Genomic DNA, 22,426 nt, shown 5'->3' on the forward strand with positions numbered 1-22,426 from the left:
AATCCTAAAGTTGGATGATTTCTTTAGAAATAGTTTAAATTTTCTCACAGGCCAATCTCCATTAGGAATGTGGGTTATTTTAATATATTTGATCTCAGGTCTCCATGTTTGTATTATCTCTGAATCTGGGAGTTTTTGGGGTTTTTTTTTTTTTTTTTTATAAACAACCTTTTATGGATAAATTTTTTGAAAAGAGACAATGTTTTCATTCTCCACATCTCCACCCAGACAGAACAAAAAAAAAAAAATGTCAGCAGCAGTTATTGATGGATTTGGAAAGAAGTAGTCCACCCATCGGAGACATGTGGGCGTGTTGAAAATTCACACATCCTTTTCAAGACTGTGGGAGTGCAGTTGGTTTGTCATGTGGCTTCTTCTCTGGTTTGCTATACTGTAAACAAACATCACTGTAACTTCAGTGACTAAGGCCAGTTAACACACACAGGCAATTAGTTTTAAATCACTGTACAAGTGTATGAATGTCTCTCCTGGCTCCCGCTTCAGTGGAGCTGTTCGACTTTCCTGTGTGGATCTGAAGCTGGAGGCCACGAACACAACACTTCACCTTTTATTTCAGTAACATCGTGATCTCCAGACTTTTTATGGACTTTCTGTTTAGTCAAATGTCTTTAATAAGAAGTCTAAATGGATTTTCTCTCCTGTTCAATTATATTGGCAGGTTCACAATAATGAACACGTGTTTGCAGCCAGTAGTGGAAGAAGTCCTTTACTTAAATTTAATTAACCTTTTAATTAACAAAATGCTCTTCTACAAGCTGCTGAAAGTCTGCTTTTAAATTTTTACCAGTAAGTAAAAGAACAAAAGTAATCAAAGTACCAACAGTATTCGTTATGCAGGATGAACTGTGTCAGGGTGCTTTATTATATTATACTATTAAATTATTACGAATGTATCAGCAGTAATTTTTGTGTTGTAGTGTAATTTTAACTTCTCTACATGTTATCTGGGTATTTAATCTATAAATAAATCATATTTTATAAGCGTATTTAAATGTAAAATCAGCTGTAAATGTAGGTACAATGTAGTGGAGTAAAAATCTGTCATTGAATTGTAGTGAAGAAGGAATTAAAGTAAAAGTACAAACTGTAGGTACAGTACGTGAGTATATATACTACGTTACCCTTCAGAACTGTTTGCAGGTACAAAAAATACTCCACCCGCTCATTTTAAACTTCAACAACATCCCACTGAAGCTCAAGATGTTCTCCATCTCTGTTTGATATGGATGAAAGCTCTGGTAAAAGCTAGTAAGAGGACTTTGAGTTGGGACAGTCAAAAATGAAATCTGACATATAAATCTTTTAAAGCGTTGTGGATCCAAATCAGAATAGTTACTGAACTTTCCAGTCAACAGATCCATCTCCATGACAACTGGGCAAATTTCCACATTTTTTAAACGTTGTTGCCAAGAGTGAATTCGATCCTTTACTTTATGCAGTTGTTTGTTTTAATCCGTAATAATTCCTAATATGTCCTAATGTAGATGTTTGTTTATTTTTTTTTCAAATAAAATATTAATTCAGAAGAGTAACTGTCAAATACACGTGGTGCAGGAAGAAGTACGAGTATCTAAGTGAGTTACTTTAGAAACAGGTGAGAAAGAAAAAGGAATATTGTAAATAATGAAGAAGGTGAATAAAGAGCAGCCTCACCTGGTCTCTTGTCTCCAGTGTCTCGTACATTCGTAGCAGGTTTGGTTTCACATTCACCATCGTTTCATCCTTCATTATGTTTATCAGTGGTGTCATGTTCAGCTCTCCCTCTCTCCCTCTCTCTCTCTCTCTCACACACACACACACACGCACACACACACTTACCTCACCGCTTCATATTACAAACAAAGCACACCACATGATGTTCTCCTGGGGGATTGCCCCCTTTTGTTTACCGGGATTCCCAGACTCTGTTTCCCTTTCCATGCAGCTCAACATCAGCTCTGAGAGCGTGCAGTGTTGTTTTCTTTCTTTTTTTTTTTTTTCATGGTTTGTTTCCAGAGTTTTGTTTCCTGGAGGGAAACAGTGAGATCAGTGAGATGTTATTCCAACACATTCAGTAATCAGTAATTGAACCAGGGAGCCGAGGAGGAGGGATGATGATACACATCTCAACCTAAGACCCACTCTGCCTCCTGCTGCTCACACACAGACGATGCAGCATTTCTGTTTTTTACCAGCAGCTGACCGTTGCCAGTAATTTACCTCGCGGCCTGTTTATACGTGTTATTATGCAGCGGTGGACAATAAACAATAAACAATAAACAATAACCATTTATTGAAGCTCTGCCCTTAAGGATTAATCTGAGGTGTTGTTTTCATGTTACTTTATACTTCTACTTCACTACATTCAAGAGGGAATATATCGTATCATATTTAGTATTTTTACATGTTTAAAGTTTTGCAAAAACAAAACATATAAAGAGTTTATAAAACATGATGCTTTGTAATAAATTCAACTTCCCAACAGGATAAAGAAGTAGAGCTGAAACAATGAGCCGGGAGCCGCTGGAACACACCAGATAACTGTGTTAAAACTCGCTCCACCAAACACTGATGCATCAATATTAACAATCTAATGATGTCATGTATATTATCAACCACAGGGGCCATTTTTCTGATACTTTAAGTACATTTTGCTGATAATACCTGTGTACTTTTACTTTTCCCTTCAGTCCAGCTGCTGAGTCGACGACTTGGATTTGAAGCTAAGTTACAGACTTGTTTTTAAAGATTCAACTTCACATTAAGTACATTTTTCTAATAAATACTTTATGTCATTTTATTTTTGAATACAGGACTTTTACTTTTAATTGAGTATTTTAATATTGTAGCATTTGTAGCACTTTTTCCACCACTGCATTTTGGGTTTTTTTTTTCTTTCCAATTTCCAGAATAAACTTTTATCTGTGTTTTTTAGACTATTTGTTAATGTGATGCATTAAAGGAGACAAAGGAAGATTATAATATTCAGCGAAATGCAACATGACTGAAAACATAAAGCTCTTCCCAGAGTCTTTATGTGTTAAATCATAATAACAAGGTAATAATGCAACAGATGTTTCAGTCTTTGTCTGATTCAAAGGAAAGAAAACGTTCTCAGCTAATGGTTAATACAATACAACAATCAGAACAAACACATTAATAATTGGCCAGGAATAAGTTTTATATAAAATTTGAACAGTGGATACAGAGGCGATATTATGTGTATAAAAAAATACATACAATAAAAGGAAAATAAATGAATCTTATCTTTTTCTATTTTTGAGCAGATGTTCAAGTTAGCTGATGAAATGTAAAAGGCACTAAATGTACAACATTCCAGTTTTAAGGACGTTAAACAGAGGCCAAAGGTCATTCAGAGATGAACGAAAACAAAAACAAAACAAAAAAAAATTAAATCACAGGGCATTTGTTGTCTTTGATATGCAAGACATAGTGCAGATTTTACAACATAACATACCAAACAATTCTCAAATAACACACAACTATTTACCATCAAAAAACACTAAGCACGCACTTTAAGACTCGCCGTGAGTGGAGTGAACGCCGCCGCCCGCCCTCACTCACAACATTTTAAAGACCCCAACAAACCAAACATTGCGCGTGAAGCTCGGTCGGATCGGAAATCTTTCATAATTTATAGTTTACATCACGATTTCTACAACAGCACTAAACACGGCAACACGTCACAGACAGGAGCAAAGCCACCAGCAGTAAAGGTTTGTCGGTATCATAAAGGTTGTTTTCTTTTTCATTTTGGTGAATACACTGAAATACATGCTAACTAATAAAATAACAAACATGAACCAACAGAAACGGCTCGAACATTAAAAGAGACGACAGACATGGAAGAGCACACGGCGCCTGCGGTATCGGGTGTCGAAGCCACGGTCAGGTCAAAAATGGACTGAATTCAAATTTTCTTCAGTCACAATGTAGAAGCACGATGTAAATGTAAAATGGACATGAGTAGTTTGCATGTGGCATTTAGCAGCACCTGAAAATAAAGTCACATCTCGCTGCAGCGATGTGGCGTGTCAGTACACCGTGACATCAATAGTGGGCGTGGTTACAGGTGCAACATTTGCAACCACACCCCAACACAAGAGTCAAGAGTCATGATATCAAGTTACTCTTTCGCTTGTCAACATACTAAACAAGATAAATGCACCAAACTCTGACTGAGCCTGAATTAGCTTCTTCTTCATCCTATAAAATGAGCTGACAGGACTGTGCAAGTGTTACTGTTGGACTTTACCGTGTCCAGTTGTGCCGACAGCCTGTTGATGATAACATCATGTGTCAGAAATCCCCAAAAGCCCAGACTCGGGATTAAACGTCGGAGGGTGAAGTGAATGGTTTTTGTTTTGTTTTTTTTCCCCCCGCTCTGCTGCTTGTAATTACAGTTTAAATGATATGACGTGAATGCAGCATCAGCGTCAGTGTGTTCACATTCTTGTTTAGTAATGTAACGCACGGCGAGGCTGCACCATGAGGTTAGAATACGGTGAAAAATCTACAGGATTCAAAGATTTTTTCTTCCTTTTTCATCTATTATTTATCAACTTTTGCACATAATGGCTGTTTATTTGTGCTGCATGTTGTTTTATTTTATTATTTTTACTGACTTTATGTTCTTTTCTTGATGGACTTTGATCAGAGGAAGACATACTTCCTGTCATGGTGGTGATTATAAAGTTCCACTCTATTCCCTGGTTTGCATTTTCAGGCTTTACAGACATTATAGTGACAGACTTTTAGAGCTGTAAAGTACAAACTGTGAGCACAGCAGTGGATAAACCCACTGGTACAGGCTCAGACTCAACCTTAGGACGAGTGGTTTGTGTTATAAAGACTGTTTTTAAAACTATTATCATGTCGTTTCTTGAAACAAACATGGAGTTAAAGCTCAAGAAACGTCACATTATTTTACTGTTTTTGTTGTAAAACCCGTCGACTGAAGAAAAGTTGAATTCGAGCCGTCTTCAACTACCAGGCTCGACACTTCCTGCAGGCACCGTGTACGTTGATAGTGTCCGGTGACAAATAATTAAGACTAAAAAGAGAGAACATTTACGCATGCCGCCAACTTTCTAGACCTCTACAGCAAACTACTTTCCTCCTCTGGAAAGACATCCACAGCCATACCACACTGGAATGAGTTACAGTAAACAGCACTATATCTTACATGAGCAAGAAATATATACAAATACTGGTCAACGTGGAAAAATTACTGCATTTGGAATCACAAGCTGAAGCTGAAGGCGTTTTGTTTTAAGACTGGTAGCAACACAATTATCATTCTCATAAGTAACTGAACCGTTCACAAAAAGAACAACATAAATTTGGCTTTTTAATGTGGAATGCATGTTAAAGCTTAAAAGCATCTGAAAAAGAACTTACCTAATATTACTGTTGATATTAGATATTTGGCCCATTATTTTGGAAGGAAAAAGAGCTTTACATAATACATAGATGAAAAAAAAAAAAAGGATGGATATTTTCATAATAATGAGTGTTATGTTAGTAAATTGCATGCAAACAGTGTATTTAGCATTTCTTTTGTCCAACAATGAAAAGCATCCCGTGTTTCCACAGGAAGACTTGTTTCACCTCAGTTGAACATTTTGTTTTTAACATGCATAATTCATAATTACTCAAAATAAAGATGATAAATAAACTGCCTCGGGTAATTTTCACCGGCAGCAAACTGTTTTTTTGATCTTTAAAGTCACACTTACAACCAAGCAGAAGAAATAAAGAAAACCTCTCTGGGTTGCACTGACCATGTGTTCATCTGCACTTTTTTTTTTTGTTTGTTTTTTTTTTGTTTTTAAACATATACAGACAATCAGAGCAACTAAAAGTTAGTTCAAAAATATCGGCAGAAAAAGAACATGTTCAACTGAGGTGAGACTCAAAACGGAGGCGGTGTCTTTAAACAGGTACCTTAACAACATGCCAGGAGTGTTTCTTTTTCTTGTTTTTCTTTAAACGGAGAACTGAAGCATTCACAGTAACACAACGTCACACGGGTTTTTCTTCTGCTTCACAACTAGTTGACGAGTACCAAGTTCAGCTCGTAGATGTTAATAAACTACATGCAAAGTTACTGAAGGCAATGTGAAATCTAACTCTACGTTAATCCGCCCCTGCGAATGGAAGTGCCCCCGCGGCTTCAGCTCGCTGTTGCACCAGCTGCGGGTAAAATTCAAAACGTCGGGATGTGGATTTTACACAAACAGGCTTCGACATCTAAGTTAGTTACGAGATAGATTTAAGATATGAATTCAAATACGCAGCGTCCTCGGGCTGCACAGACACGGAGATCTGGTGAGCTCAATTCTTTTCTTTGACAATAACTGAAGTGAGTTTGTTTTAATAGTATTGGGATGTGGTTGTGGATGACTGTAGTCTTGACTGAGACTGTGCTGTAACAGATATAAAACTTAATTTTCTCTGATATTTACACCCAGAGCGCATCATTTGTCACAGATTAATTTGCATTTATGACAAATGCATATTTGGTATTTGGGCGTATTTTTCCGCCGCCACCAACATGTTGTTTGTAACAGGAACTTGTCAAAGTTTAGGTGTCATTGTTGAATATCTTTAGTTACTGTTGTTCTTGTTAGTGTTTTTTTTTGTGTGCTCGTGTTGATATTAGTAGCGTTTGTCTTAGTGAGTAGAAAAAAACGCCAAATTACAGCAGAGGCGACTGATGAATGAACAAATGCACGTCCCGTCGTGTAGCGACTTCACATGTGATAGGATGCTTTCGTTAGTAGTGGTTTTCTCTCCCGTTTTGTTTGAGTGGCGCTCTGCAACGATGCTTTAATTACAATTAAAGTCATGAAAAATGAAGCAACATCCCGCGGAAACTGTCGACTTTCTCAACATATATGAGCAAGTAAACATTCGATCACCTTCGATACAGTGTCTCCTACGGAAGCCCAGAGAGGCAAGTGGAAAAAAACCTTTTATTTGGTCAGTTTGTATTTGTGTTTGTTTTTGTAATACATAGAAAATACATTTCTAGCCACAAGAAAGACATAACAGTACCGTTACATAACTTGCTAACACATAATATTTGCACCTTGTGTTTACAGTACAGTAGGAACTTTAAAATCACCTGGAAGAAAACATTAATGCTTTTAGTCCTACAGAGACTGGGGTAGTGATGCACTTCAACCTTCTTGTGGCCAAAATGAGTATTACAAAAACAAACTGTTTTTTTTTTTTCCACTTGCCTCTCTGGGCTTCCGTAGTTTACACCGTCATCAAAGATGATCAAATGTTTGTTTGCTTGTTCACACGTGTTGACGACGTCGACATCTTCCCGCGTGATGTTACTTATTTTTCAAACACGCCTGCAGCCGAGACAGTTTGCGTTTTGGCGTTAACGATCAAACTTCAGCTGGTGCAACAGCCTGCAGAACCTTTTTTTTTTTTTTTTTTTAGGCACAAAGTTACAATGATTAAGGAGTGTTTTTGCACGTGGAATGATATCTATGAAGGCATTCTTATTTTCACTTTGATCCCTGTGCTGCAGAACAACTTCAAGGCTGATGTGATGGAATGATGTAGTGTTGTTGTGTTCACTAAGGTGTTTCTTTTTTTGTCTTTACAATAAAGTACATGGAGACATTACTTTATCATAACAGCATCATGCTTTCAGAGGACAAGAGATGAAAAAAAAATAAAATAAAAAATAAAAATAAAACTGCATCAATTACGTCCCTGTTGAAATAATCCCACCCATCCCAAGAGCAGCTGATAAAGAGGTCTGATACTTTACTGTGTTTTACTTATTTTTCTTTTTTGGTCCCCAGTTCCTCTTCAGTTTTTACGAATGTCAGCGTAGACCACTGGCTCCATCTTATGGAACGAGTTTTTGCTGCCTGAGTGATCCAACTGGGCGTATATCACCGGGCCCTGGAAAATAAGAAGAAAATGGAAAAGAAATAAAAGTCAGTATAAGACACAAATACGTCCAGATAAATCAGACAGAGAGGAACCTTCATAAACGAAGAGATGCATCATTTTTTAACTCATGGTTTAACGTTTGCTGATAAATTATATATCTAGAGTCTATAATTAGCAGCTTGTGTTTTTCCAGTAAAACATCTGAACTGAAGATTTCTGCAATTTTATGTAATTTTAGTTACATAAAACTGATTGAGTTTTTTAAAAGTGAGAGTTCGACTCTGTTGTGTAACCTCATTAAGCTTCTCATGCACACGGGGGATTGTGTAAAGCTGAAGAAATCAGTTCAGTTAATCAATTAGTCAATTAAAGAAAATAAATGGGCAACTATTTTGATTAGATATTAATTTGTGTCTGTGGAAATCTTTGTCGACGTGTACTGTATGTTCTGTATTTGGCAATTTATTACTATTTTATCTACAAATATGAACAGAAACGAACATGTGGCGCCATAAGCCGAGACAAAGACGTGTCCATTTGAGTTGAATGCATTTCAACTTGAGTGAAGATTTGTGATTATTTTGAGTTTTCTCTGTTTCCATGAACTTGCAGCATAAAAAAAACCAACTTGGAGGGTAAAACAGTATCTGAGAAGTGGAAATTTGTAGAATAACAGTCCGTCTATCTTTGTCATCTCCACTAATAATCTCCACCTATTGGTTTCTGATCCCTCACTGTCTAATGAAGAAGTAATATTACCATTTAATGCGACCGTTAAAGCACGCATGTATGTCTAATGTACTCATTTCTTCCTCTTCATACTCTCCCTTTAAAGATCCCTTCTTATTGTGCTTTCATTGTAAGAGATAAGACTAAATCCACAGCTGCCTTTCTGTGTAAAAATACATTCCAACATTAATCAAATCAAGTGGATATCTGCCAAAGTTATCGTCTCTTCAGTTTAGAATTTCCCCCTTTGTGTTTCCCTGGACAGTTTCTCCTTCCTGCATTGTGGATTTTGTCTCCGATTCTGACACTGGAAGTGAATTAGGAGGCAAGTATGAACAGGAGATCTGGTTACAAGCAAGCAAAACCTGTTTCAATGTTCATATGGATTTTTAAAACACATTTAAAAAGTTGTCAACCTCCTTCCGCTTTTTACCGTGGAAAACAACTCACACCTTGTGCAACGTGAGCTCAGGACTGTGCAGAAGTTTAAACACTTTGGATGTTTAGATTCTTTTCGTTATGTAAAACTATCAGGACCGTCTGATCGGTCCCAAGGTCATTCTGCAGCATGACATCAAGGGACGATTTCCCTGTCGATTAAACGGAAATTAAAATTTATAAGAGTCGACTTGTCTAAAAGTAAGAAAGCATGGTTGGTTTTGGTTTTTTTACTGCGCTATTTCTATTTCATTTCTTATTCCTCGTTTTATTGTATTATTATCTTTCGTATTATATTATTTATGTTTGCAAAATACATAATCTTTTTATTTATTTATTTATTTTTATGATTGATCCGAACCAAATACTGTTTATTACATCACATCAGAGCATAGGGATAGAGGAGAATGCTTCAGGTGTGTTTGGATAAACAACAGGGCCAAATAAATGCAACAGTTTCCCAGTAAAATGGTGGCAGCCAGTGGATTTCTCCGTCCCCCAGCTCCTACCTGTAGTGGACCCAAGGGAATGGTACTCTTGGAGCCCTCCCGGCCAGACTCCACCTTCTTTCGTGGCTGCGGAGCCTGAGAGCTCACGCTTTCCAAGGACGTACATCTAGTTTAGGTTTACGATTTGCCGCAACCATTGGTGCACAGTCAACACAAATAATGGGACACAAGACAAAAATAAAACAATGAGAGATGAGCAGACAAAGCACTGGATGCAAACAAAGTGAATGGCAGCTCCCGGCGGTTTGACAAGAGATAATGAAAGCAGTTACCGACCCTGGGAGGAGGCTAGAGGTGCACCGGCGGGATTTAAAGTGAAATCAAACTGGTGTTGAAGCAGCTTCTAAGCACTCGCTCTCAAATCATAAAATGAATCTAACATAAATGATCAAATACTGGCGGAGAGAACCAGGGGGTTTTTCTTTCCTGAAATATGTTCAGATCTTCGTCTACATTACAGTTATGAACAAACAATCTATTCTAACTAATAAGCATTGAATCGTTCTTCTGCATATTGAAGACATCAGCATTAATAAATAAAGCTAACTGCAGTCAGGAGTTAATAAACCTGGAGTCCAGTCAATTCAAGAGATCTCAGACTTACGATTAAGAATTGATTAGAATAAACGTGAAAGGGTTAAAAACAGTTTAGATATTCATCGTAACATAACAAAGAGCTGGTTAACAGCTGGTTAACATCTGCTCATGACTCTGCCATCGGTGCACCTCTACTAAAGACACTTTACAACAGTATATACAGTGAGAGAAGCTGTTTACCTCAGAAACTGGCTATATTTGTTCTGTCATTTCAATGCGACTGAACAGGGTCAACAAAAAGCCTCCACACATTTTTGTTGACTGAATGTGTTTAATAATAATTATAATAATGAAAATAAAAATAAAAGCTGGTGATGGAGGATATATTAGTCTGATAGAAACAGGTGAGGAAGGCAGTGATAAGTTTGGGCGTTAGTGGAAGAAGACGATGGACAATGACCAGACAACATTCTGTTAATCTGCCAACAAGCTAAAAGGTGTTAATGCAAAGTGATGCTGTGAAAATTAGTTGTGTTAACAAACTGTGATGGAGGGAAGTGACTGGCACCAGTGCAAACAGCAACCCCAAAGGCCGCTGCTTCTACGGCTCACAGGCTCAAACCATCCAAACAAGCCAGGCGGGAGCTGCCAGCGTCTTAATGCTAAACCCTCCGGTGCTCGTGGCTCTACATGTGGGTTTTCTCACTGAGGTGAACAGAGTGGCTGGAGCATGCGACGAGGTAGACATGGTCAAACTACCTCGAGCACACACGGTCTAGTTTATGTCTTTAACAAACGTGTTAATAATTAGTAAAAACACCGGGTCATCCAAACAGCCCAAAACGAGCCCAAAGCTTTTTGTCCACAGGTAAACACACACACAGAGAGAGAGAGAGAGAGAGAGAGAGAGAGAGAGAGAGAGAGTGAACCCTGCTCCCATGCAGAAAGAGTTAGCTAGGTGTTACAGGTGGATGATTGAATCTCTGAAGGACTAAAGGATTACTGGAAAATAAAAATTAAAAAAACATTCAGGAAACCTGTTTGATCAAAAAAAAAATCAATCTGAGGAACTTACCTCACATCTCAACAAAAAAAAAAAAACATCTTTTCTACGTGAGATTCACTTCGACTTTCAGATAACAGCACGGCTCTCTGATGTGGCCTCCTCATCACATTTCTAATTCAATACTCATCATTCAGGAAAAGGCTCATTTTAGATGTTACTCATCTTGGTTTCACCCACTTGTTGGAGAATAAATAATAATAATAATTCCACTAATCAGACTAATTAATGTGTGTTATTTCTATTTTTTTTTTCCTCTTAATTCGTGTATTGAAATAACTAATGATAATCAGACATGAGTGGATTCTCATAACCTTTTACACAACACCACTTTGCTTTTTCGGAGTGGGAAGATAAAAAATGTTATCTAGAAATGCATTCTTAACAGTGGAACAAATATTACAATAAATTAATAATAATAATAAAAAAAACTGGCAGTAAAAACATTTAGAAACTGGTTCTGGTAACGTCTAACTTTAAGTCTCCTGTTACGCATTTGTACGCAGTATACAAACATTTAATAAATGGTTTATATAACACACTATATTGTACTTGTACACAGACATAAGGGGCATTTTTAAGTGTTTACTAATTTACTAACGAGTTGTCAACAATTTTAACTTCTCATGTAAAGACTGTTTTGTCGTTTATATGTTTATACTTCAACATCCACATTAAGACTTATATCTGCTTACACCTACATTACAGAGTGTTATAAACCATTCATTAAACGCTGCACTAAGTGGGTTGAGGTAAAGTGTCGGCAAATTTCTTGTGAACATCAAATTTCTGTCTTTCTTATTCTGCTGGTGTGTTACCGTAGCAGTGTTGATGTCAGCAAGCAGCAACAGTGGAAACAAGTCAGAGGACACTCACCCTTCATAATCATGGCGGTTGTGAAGCACCCTCATGACAACGCAGGCACCTACAGCGACGAGGACGAGCAGGACTAAAGCACCGCACACTGCTCCGATTATAAGGGCAGTGTTGCTCTGAGGAAACGATTCTAGACACAACAAAACACAACAAACACACACGAGGGTTAATTTTTAATTAACGAGCTGACATTTCAAACAGCAGGAGCAGTTACTGCTGTGTTGAAGTAGAGCACGTACCGTCTGATTGTATGTGTTTAAAACTCTCTGGAGTCTGTGTTCATTTTGCTTCATTTGTGACTTTGTTTGACACTTTTTAAACTGTCTTTTTTTATTTAGCAAACACTCACCTATAAGTCTGACTGATCATTTTCTCAATCTAACTAAAGTGTAAGTGTAAAGCTGCCAGAAACCAAAACCCAAAATACAAGAAAGATGACACAGGCACCTACATACCTACAAATCAGTGATAATCACTCAGAATATTCACTGTTTTTAGTGTTTTAAATATAATAGAAAAATCAATTACAGTCAATTTAAAGGTACAGTGATTTTATCCAAATATGTTTTCTTGCATTTCTCATTGAAAGTGTATTTCTGCCATTGTGAATTACTGAAAATAATAATCATAAAATTTTAGAAAATGTCTTTTAAAATACATTTTCATGGTAAATGAGGTACTGTGTGAAAGCCCCACACCAGCACTTTCAATCAGGCTCCTAAGCTTGTCTCTACATGCCGTATAAATAAGGTTACCTCAATAATAACATCAGCAAAAGAGTTAAGTGGAACTTTAAGTTCACGGTCAGGTATGAGGCATCGTCCCCCTCCAATTACAGTCTACAGCTGGGAGTGTCACTGATACCTGGCCGTCTGCCAGTCGAGGGAAAATACCAAGAAAATTCTTTGTGTCATAGTCAAACAAATGTTGACAGACACACAAACGTGTCTTATTTTGGTACTGCACTACTTTCTAGACATAAATCTGTGATACGGAACAAACTCCCACCTGAAGGGGCGGAGCTACAACTGTTGGGACAAAAGATAACAAGCCGTCACATGCAGACATGGGCTTCGTGTAACTGAAAACAAATAACAAGAATGTACCTGTGCGACCTCTGTGAGCCGGAACGCCTTTTATATTTTGTGGAAAGCAGATCTCACGGTGCCGTTACACCACCAGGTGCGTGAGGAGTCGAGATGTTTTAAGTTCTCATTGGCTGGAAGGTGCGGATTAATTTATAATAAGCAGACACCATGGCACAGGTGTTTGTCTGCAGTTCAAAATTAACATGGAAATAATAAACTGTGGGAAAAGGCAGCAACATTTAGCTCAAGATGGAGCTAATATTCTGTTTTTAGAAATTAGATTTCAGGCTTTTAAATACCTTTTAAAACCCTTTAAAGTCTTTGGATTCAGCGTTTCATTTCAACACCTGCAGATAGTCGAGCATCACAAAATCACAGTGTCTCAACCCAAGATAAAAAAAGATTATTACTGACTTGTTGCCGGAGAACCACAGCTTTTTTTCTTCTTCTTTTCAACATTTGACTTTTAGTTTTGGGAGATGTGGGCCTGTCACTTTCCACACCTCGAGATCTCGGTTTACAGATGACTAAACTGAGATTTAAGGAAGATTTAACGTTAATCTTTTTGGTTTACATATAGATCTAAAGCGTGCCGCTGCAGCATTTTAAAATAAACCATTATGCTGTTCATTCATCCCAAATGGTGCCACCCACTCACTGTGTCAGAGTCAATTACATTTGATTGTAGTTAGTGAATAATAAACCTTGGAATAAAAAGCCACATTGACAGGGAAAAGTTGCCTGGAAACAGCACACAGAGGCAGACTGTCGACGCTGACTGAGTGCTCTACAGTGTTTCTTACACTGTCCAATCAGCGTGTGTGTAGCGTATGCTGTGTGTGCAGTGAGTCAGTGGGTGGATGAACACGACTGACTGACAAGAGGCTGGTCAAGGCCAAGCAAGCAGCTACATTTATAAAAAAAAAAAAAAAAAGCATCTTAACTCTTCCTCTATCTCTTAACACACAGCCTCAAACTGATTTTCATGATAGAAAAAAACTCACCTTTCAGAACGACCCTGAGCTCTGTTCGAGCCGGCGTTCCCATGATGTCTGGTGGGTTCTTCACGTCGCAGAAGAAGGTGCCATTGTCGCTGAACTGAACCGGGTTCAGCTCTATCGAGACGTCCCTCTTGTTGACGTCTCCAATAAACTGCACTTTTTCTTTGAACTCAACTGCTCCGTGGAATCCTTTCCCGTGGGAAAAATAGAAAATCTGCAAGGATGGAAAATCCGATTTAACCATCTACAAGCTTAAAAAGAAACTCTAAACGAAAAGCATAATTCACACATTATTCATACACACGAGTCACCATTTTTGTCTCACTAATATTAGAGGCTCATTCCATAGTGAGGGGCATGGTACTGGAAACCAGTCTTCCCTGTTTCACAGTTGGTTTCTGAAACTTTTAAAGTCAACCTACACTGTGATCTGGTGTATCTCGGTTTTAGCTCCGACCTCAAGTGAGGATGATGATGTGATGAAGACACAGGTGCCAGAGATGAACCATCAACACTTTTCATATAAGTCACAGTGGTCAGTGCGATAGTTGTCTTGTGTAATGAATCTGTGATGCACAGCGCAGCGGCATGATCACTGAGCGGACAGGATTTCTAATTACTTTATATTTTCAACTTTCCCTAATGACTTTATAATTGGATTTGTGGGACAGAACAAATATTTATAGTTATAAATTATTATGACGAATTGTATCATTACAGTTATTATTAGAGCTGCAAAGATAAGTCCAACGACTGACAAGCGTTTTTCATTATTTTTCAAGCATAAACACCAAACTAGTTTCCCGGTTCCAGCTCCTCAAATGTGAAGATTTGATGTTTTTCTTGTTGTATATGAAGGTAAACTCAAAGAAAACATCACCTCACACTGTGAGAAATTATAACATTTCTCTCATTTCTTACTATTCTGTGGCAAAAATTTATTGAAGAAATATTTGGCAGATTAATCATGAATATAATTAATCATTTTAGTCTCACTGGCCAATGAAAATATTCTTATACTGTCACAGTCAAAACAATCAGGCTCTGGCTTTATGGACCTGTTTTTTTTTTGTTTTTTTTTTATAGCAGACATTTTAACAATGGCTCCATTTTACTCAAGTGTCCCAGTTAAGTAATGACAGTGTGACAGTGTGACAGCATGCACAACACCAGGACCCTGAAACTGAACTGAAGCAGCTAAAAGAAAGTCCGCCATGTTTAATTTCATCATTTCACCAGGGCTTCCTCCTGCTGCGACGTGTCAAAATGTCAAAGCTGAAAGACACGACAACATTCAGCTCTGTGCGAGGAACCATCAAAGCCAGTTTCCTCCCAAACGTGTCGAAATTGTTCAGTCCTTCCCAAAAACTCAACAACACACGGACGTCATCAACAAAGTTCAAAACAGAGTAGGGAATCAACGATGTGCCTTTGATTTTCACTGAAGAAAATGTATAGAAATGTTCCCTTACATGTGGAAAATATGATTTGTAGGACTGGTGGTCTCTCTAATACCACAATGCTTCATTCATAGTGTGTTCTAACACATTTTACCTTTATCAAAACAATTGCACCTTCTGCCATTTGGATCTTGCACTTGGTCATATTTCGATAATATTTCGATTAATTTCCCTAAAATCAAGAAAATTCAGCATAAAATAAACGCGCCGTACGTATCCTCTCTTGATCTCTGCTCACGCCCAGCAGAGTCACAGCAGACACATGAAAGTCAAGTGACATGGCTGACTTTACATTTTGTTGGGGGAAAAAAATGTGTCAGAATTTTCTTCCTTCTTCTTTGAACTAGTTGAGCACAGCGCTCTCACACACCTACCGCTGCTGAGTGAGTGAGCCGGTTAAAAATAAAAACATTTGATTTGTCCTCAAGAGTGATCTGGTTCTGGTTCATACGTGGAGACAGAAGCCAGAGTTTTTGTGAAGCCGCGGTCTTGCTACTTTATGCAGTGTCAGCTGTGTAAACACAACTCCAAAGGAAGAGCGACTTCTATTGTCATCGTTTGTTTCCCACAGTCTGAGGATAACTATAGTCAGCAAAGCGGTTCCATATCACTTTCACATTACTGTAACAGGGAGAATACTGAGAGTGAAACTGCCTTATTCATGTGCCGGATATCATACTACCACATATTCATACACACAAGACTACGAACACCACTGCAGCAAACGACAGAGAGGAGGACGGAGGAGTCACGTCCTCAACTCCCAGAAAAGCCGCCGCTTGTCAGGAAAACTGCGGACTTCCCCTTCAACGATGATTTTAAAATGCTATGTTTGTGTGAAAACGATTAGCCTTTCCAGGTCGTCATTGTAGAGACCTCTGTCCACAGTAACACACCTGAACAACATAAACACAGCCACAGCGCTCTTCTTCTCTGTCAGCTGTTCAGCTGGCGAACAGCAAAACTGTGCAACACAGCCAACTTCTGGAGAGGAGAGAGACAGACGGAGTCCGGCCGAGTGAATCATTATTTCATGGTCGTGACACTGTCTGACAAAATCAACACAAACGCAGATTAATGGGCACAGCTGCGCCGTACGATCGGCCACGATGTTATTTAACATGTGTGATCTCAGAGAAAGTTGGAGACAAGAAGTTGTCTTCTTAACTTCACTGCCACACACACTGCCACATACTGAGCCGAACGCACAATATGGTTGTTCTCATTCACATATTTTTCTGTCTGTTTTCAGGGCTGCTGAACTGAAACTGAAACAGTGATTTAATGATAACCAGAAGTTTATAATTGTGACTTTGACAAGATCATGACAAATCCAGGTTAATAACAGATATATTGACATTAAAATGACTTTACAGAGACAGTTCCCTGAGTCGCTCAGTGGCAGCTGCCGTCATTCTATTTGCAAAATCTCTGCATTTTTCTCTGTTCACAGGAAAACATTTGGAAAAGTTCAGTTTAAGTCTAGACGAAGGACCGACACTGAGAGAAAATGAAATTTAACCGGCTCCGTGTGGATGTACGGCAAGTGTTGAATGTATGTGTGTGTTGTGACATGACTGCTCTGCAAATTAACAACCCAGACGCTTTGTCGTTTTTGTTTGCAGAAGATCACAGCAGACAGGTACAGTGGGCCGCCGCCCGGCCAGACTGATCCGTAAACAAAAAAGGATCAGGCGCTGTGGATGGGACATGATCCGCAGTCCTCCACGCCCCGCAAACTTTCTGGATTCGGTACCGCAGGCTTCGCTTTCTACAGACTGTTTACATTTTGTTCCAAGTCTAACACAACGAAAGAAATCCTAAGATGTGATCTGAAGCTTAGTTAAACACAAAACCTTTAGAGCATCTACTGTTATTAATATATCGAATATTATACAGATACAGTAAGTACAAGTGTCTCAGATTAGTACTGGCTAATGGCATCAGACTCACATGCTAAACTATTAATTTTCACTGAAGCTGAGACAGTTTTAGCACTTGACAGCTCATTTCAATTGTTTGAAAACTACATCTGTGATAATCGCCAGCCACATTTTTCATTTTGCCAGAAACAAATTGATTTTCTCGCTGTGAGTGGGCGAGTCAAATATAAATACTGTACGAAGACTCTGCAGCTCTCATCTGAAACCCAGTGTTTACACAGAGCTTTGTGTTGTCAGTCTGCTACTAGAGTAAGAAATAAACACCTCATGAGATACAATTACAATGCTCAAGCAAGATAGAGACACAAAACAAATACAAAATAAAACAAATATATAGAGAAGTATAAAAGTGTCATTAAAATATCTAATACACTGTATAACTTAATGGCTGGCACAGGGATTGTTTCACACTGTGACCTGCTGTATATCGAAACCATGTCTTTATAATGAGCACAAACCCCGGGCAGCAGCTGAGGCCTTTCTTCATTTGTCAGCGCAGATAAAACAATCGCAGGAAAACATCCTGGAGCTGTGGGAAATCTTCCCCGAGCGGATACGACCGGCGAGGACTTACCACGTACGGAGCTTTGTAGAACTTATTGTCTGGCTGACTCGACTGAAAACTCCAGGTCACTGAGGTGGAGCTGCTGACCACTTCACTGGACTTGAAGGTGCATCGGAGGATTCCTGTGGTGCCGTTCTGCATAATCACTTCAGAGTCAGCGTATATGTCGATCGCCGATGTACGCTTTGTAACTGGAATAAAAACAAGTTACAATTTTAAATGCACTCTGGTCTGAGTACCTCGTAACAGAATGCAATACAACAAAACTGTGAATGCAGCCTCAGAGTATTACAACAGTCCCTGCAGGGGGCTGCATTGGCGGGGGAGACCATGAAATATGATCCAGGGAGTCAAGTTTGAGAAACAGATGAATGTGTTTAATGCTTATCACACACCAAAACACCGCACAATGGTTTGTTGCACAACTTCTGGGTTTTGTTGCAGAAGCGAGAAAACCTAATTCAAAATCACATTGACATTTGTAACGACGATTTCTGTTTTTAGTGGCCTTTAACAATTTGATTAATTCCCAAAAAGAATTCCCATTAGCCCTAGACGTTTGCAGGTTAAATGTCACATCTTGACAGAGGAAGTGAGTCTGTGAGCGAGTGGAGGGGTCACGGTCAGCTCAGACATGGAAGACGGAAAGGACTGAACAGCAGAGATTAAAACTAGAAAAGTTGAAATAATAATGGTGGAAGAAAGTGTTGGACATGAATTTAATGGATAGATTTTTGGCATATATGCTTAAAAATTTCACTTAAATGATCAACTAATCATCAGAATTGTTGCAGATTCTGTCAATCAACTGACCGACTAATCAATAAATAGATGAATCAACATTGGGGCTGCAATTAACAATCTTTCCATTCAATTATTCCGGCTGACTTTTCCATTAATCTTTTAGCCTATGAAACATCAAAAAACAGTGAAAAAATTCCCATCAAAACTTCCCAGTGAGACAAACAGTTTCATTTTGTTCAAGCAAATGTCCAAAATCTACAGATAAACAACAAAGAAAAGCAGCAACTCCTTTCGTGAGAAGCTGAAACCAGAGAATGTTTTCACCATTTTTGTCTCAAAAATGACTAAATCTATTATTTTGTTATCAAATTTGTTTTTTTTTTTTACTGCCAGTCGACTAATCAATGAATCATTTCAGCTCTAATGAACATTTCTCAGTTTAATGGTGTTCACCAAGTATGAACAAAACAGCTGCACAAGTGTAAAATCTGTCTGCACAGATTAATAATTCATATCCTTGAATTATTAACATGTGCCTTGATTCACTAAAATGTGCACTGAAATTACATAATTCATTCCCTCCAACAAGAAGCATTAAGTTATTGCAGCGGTAAGGACTGAGGTGTTGTTTTGACTTTGTATTAATGAATTAATTGCTACAAAATTAATGTTTCATTTATTGCATTTGCTCCATTTATCCTTGTCTCTTCTTTCTACCTTGGATGTTTCTGGCCGAACCGCCACAGCAAGGCCACAGTGATAAACTGGCTGACACTAGACAGAATAGGACACGATGATGTCAGTTGTTTACAGTTTTCAACTATGTCTTCAATTTCATACACTGACAATATGCGGTCCACCCATTTACAGCACTAGGGTTTGATCTAGACTTGCTTTTTGTAATTCTTGTTTGCTCTTGGCTGGCCGGCTGTGTGCTAAATGCATGCATCATATTGTGAAGTGCAGTGCAAAATACACACTGGAGGTCAGACCAGCAAATGTTTAGCTTTTTGCATTAAGAAAAGGCTAACATTTATTTTTTTATTAGCAAAATAGCTGCAGATTAATTTTCTGTTGATCAGCTAAACAATTAATTGAGTAATTTTAGCTCTAACAACACCGTGTGCAACAGACAGAAAAAGACCCTCTCTTACCAGACTGGGTTTATAAATAAAAGTACCAACTGCTCAGCTTACTGACTTATAACTTCCAAGAAAGCTCTGGATGGGGAATGTTTGACATTACACTCACTTTTATGTTGCCTTATTAAATTAAAAAAAAAAAAATTATAAACATCTTTGAAAAACACACCTTATTTTAACATCTGCTCCAATAACAAGAGGCGGAGACAGACCCCCTGTCCTCTGAGATCTAATTCTATCTAATGAACAGTGACAGAGATTTAGACTCCAGCAAATATTGTATATTAAAAACAGAAGGAATATGATATGACAGTAGCCAGTCATGAGATTAATTTGACAATATAAAACAGAAGGAAGCGTTTGTCTTCCATTTCCTCCAGTCAGATGTTATAGTCTGAGATTCAAAGCAGAAAACCACCAGTCCAGTCCACTTCTCCAAACGTCAGGATATTGTAACCCATTATTTCAAACTGGCAGAATTTTGTATTATTTCAGCAACAGGTCTGTGACAGTGTGTTTATGAAAACTGTGCAGTTTCTTTCTAAATTATAAGAGTCTACAGCTAATTCTACAGTAGCTGAGTGATCCTTACATGGTCTTAGTCTGATTCAGAGGTCAAAAAAAAAAAGTATGTATATCTATATTATGAAAAAAGCCAGCCATTAGCAGTAACGTTAGTGACAGCAGCTGTAACACTAAGTTAAAAGACAAGGCCATTATTGTGCTTACTGCCAAAATATTAAAGTAAATCTGGTTATTTTGAGACAGACTCTGCATCAAATCACATGCATGTACTTGTGTTGCTACTTTGATCATTAAGTGCATAATCATATATGATGGTAATATTACAATCTGGGTCAGTAAAAGGTTAGCCAACGAGGAAATGAGTTGTTGTCTTTTGGTAGTGGACGCTAAGCTAGGCAGGATGGAAAATCTGGCTATCTACACAGCTGATGCGTTGGCACGATTTTAAAGCCACTGTGTATAATAATAAAATATATATATATATATAGTAACTGTTAGTAAATGATAAAGATACACTGTACTGTTAATAACTATAACCTTGTGTTCGAGGCAGCTTAGCAAATGTCTATGGGCGACACGTAGTAGAGACTCACGCCTCTACTACGAAACCGTTATTGTAAAGTCTGGCACTTTAACGTCGATTTGTTTATCGCCCACAGCAGCTGCAGGATAGTACAGATGTGGGGACGTTTTCTGTATCACTAGTGGATATTCTTCAAATCGGCCAACATCCAACACACCCAGTGATCCGCATTTCAGCTACATATTAACGTGTATCAGCCGGTTAGCCTCTCTACCTCCACGGTTTGTCCCACCTAACCCCTCCGACAGAGCGGCACTATCAAGGGCGGCAGCCACCCCTCTGCACCAAACCCTGTTCAGATTTTAGTCAATTTAACCATTCTTTAATAAATTGTCTCTAACGTTATATCGATGTGTGTACAAAGAGGGTCGAGCTAATGTTCCCGAGAGAAAAAAATGTTTTCGGTAGTTGAATCACGTTCGTAGCTGTGAGGGTGAACAAAAGGTGTATTAATTAGAAAGATCGTGGATAGAGGTTAGGGGTGTAGTTAGGTGTCTCCCGTACATGAGATGCGAGATAACATCGCTAGCTAGCTAACCTGATATCCTACCTAAAATAATGAGCTCAAAATCAAACATTTCCAAATTGAAACTTAACCCAGCGTGGGCGTCGACACTCACCTAATATAACATATAGCGTAAATCCAGTCAGTAGAACACGCTTGCAGATGGTATTTGACCATTTTGGCTCCATTATGTTGTTGTAAACAGGAGTAGTTCCTCTGCTTTTTTTTCCACCCTCCTTCGTCTAAAGTCGTTTCTTCTTCGTGGGCAATCTCAGCGGTGACTACACGGTTCCGTGCGACTGCTGCCCCCTGCAGGTTTACAGGTGCCGTGACAGCGCCAGCACAGTGCACATAGACGGATTAATGGCTGGCAAGAAACTTTTTCCCTGGGACCCCCGACTGAATAAATAACTATTTGAGCATTTATGTACCCCTGTCCTTTTTTTAAAATTGTTTTGAAAGAATTTATCAATTTACATTTTCATTCATTTTATTTTCACCTGTTGTATTTATGTCATTTAAATTTTGTTCTTTTGGGCCGTTACATCACCTCTAATTACTGTACATTTCCTTGATCAAATGAAAAAAAAAAAAAAGAATGGCAGGCCCAAATGAACAAAGGCCCAGGGGCCTCAAGGTGTCAGGGGTTAAGGAGCCTTAATATGAAGTTTCTTGTTAGACAGTTTAACAAATGAGATGCAAAACAACCATATACAAAACAAATTGTTACTCTTTCCACATGAAGGAGAGACAGGGGGGGGGTCTGATCCCAGG

General features: G+C 38.4%; 2 protein-coding genes across 3 annotated transcripts in view; both read right to left on the reverse strand.

Annotated features, from left to right (window-relative positions):
* The window catches only part of lrrc32 (leucine rich repeat containing 32), a 12,397-nt gene extending 10,445 nt beyond the window's left edge, over window positions 1-1,952 (reverse strand). Inside the window, exon 1 of one of the 2 annotated variants that reach the window (XM_087169781.1) lies at window positions 1,670-1,952. In XM_087169781.1, coding sequence (XP_087025907.1) covers window positions 1,670-1,770 — 101 coding nt within the window. In that variant the 5' untranslated portion in view covers window positions 1,771-1,952. The remainder of the gene's footprint in view (window positions 1-1,669) is intronic. The other variant, XM_023430924.2, reaches the window with a different exon arrangement.
* A 1,208-nt stretch (window positions 1,953-3,160) lies between these two features.
* mpzl1l (myelin protein zero-like 1 like) lies at window positions 3,161-21,906 on the reverse strand. The gene is made up of 6 exons (XM_023430907.2): window positions 21,768-21,906; window positions 18,163-18,344; window positions 14,189-14,399; window positions 12,097-12,226; window positions 9,621-9,726; window positions 3,161-7,953 (listed from the first exon to the last, which is right to left on the reverse strand). The coding sequence occupies exons 1-6, from the start codon at window positions 21,838-21,840 to the stop codon at window positions 7,858-7,860; spliced, it is 798 nt and encodes a 265-aa protein (XP_023286675.1). The 5' UTR covers window positions 21,841-21,906; the 3' UTR covers window positions 3,161-7,857.
* Window positions 21,907-22,426: the final 520 nt, after the last annotated feature.

The sequence above is a fragment of the Seriola lalandi genome, unplaced genomic scaffold (genome assembly GCF_002814215.2).
Source record: "Seriola lalandi dorsalis isolate HSWRI2012SDOR001 ecotype SW California unplaced genomic scaffold, Sedor1 jcf7180002054914, whole genome shotgun sequence".
NCBI lineage: Eukaryota > Metazoa > Chordata > Actinopteri > Carangiformes > Carangidae > Seriola > Seriola lalandi.

What these genes read in the sequence shown, in the direction of transcription:
- mpzl1l (XM_023430907.2), bottom strand. Translation starts at nt 21,840, where the DNA reads ATGGAGCCAAAATGGTCAAATACCATCTGCAAGCGTGTTCTACTGACT. An exon ending in TCTACAAAGCTCCGTACGTG is followed by an intron (nt 14,400 to 18,162) that starts GTAAGTCCTCGC and finishes CCATCCTTGCAG; the next exon opens with ATTTTCTATTTTTCCCACGG. An exon ending in AACCGCCATGATTATGAAGG is followed by an intron (nt 9,727 to 12,096) that starts GTGAGTGTCCTC and finishes AACCTAAACTAG; the next exon opens with ATGTACGTCCTTGGAAAGCG.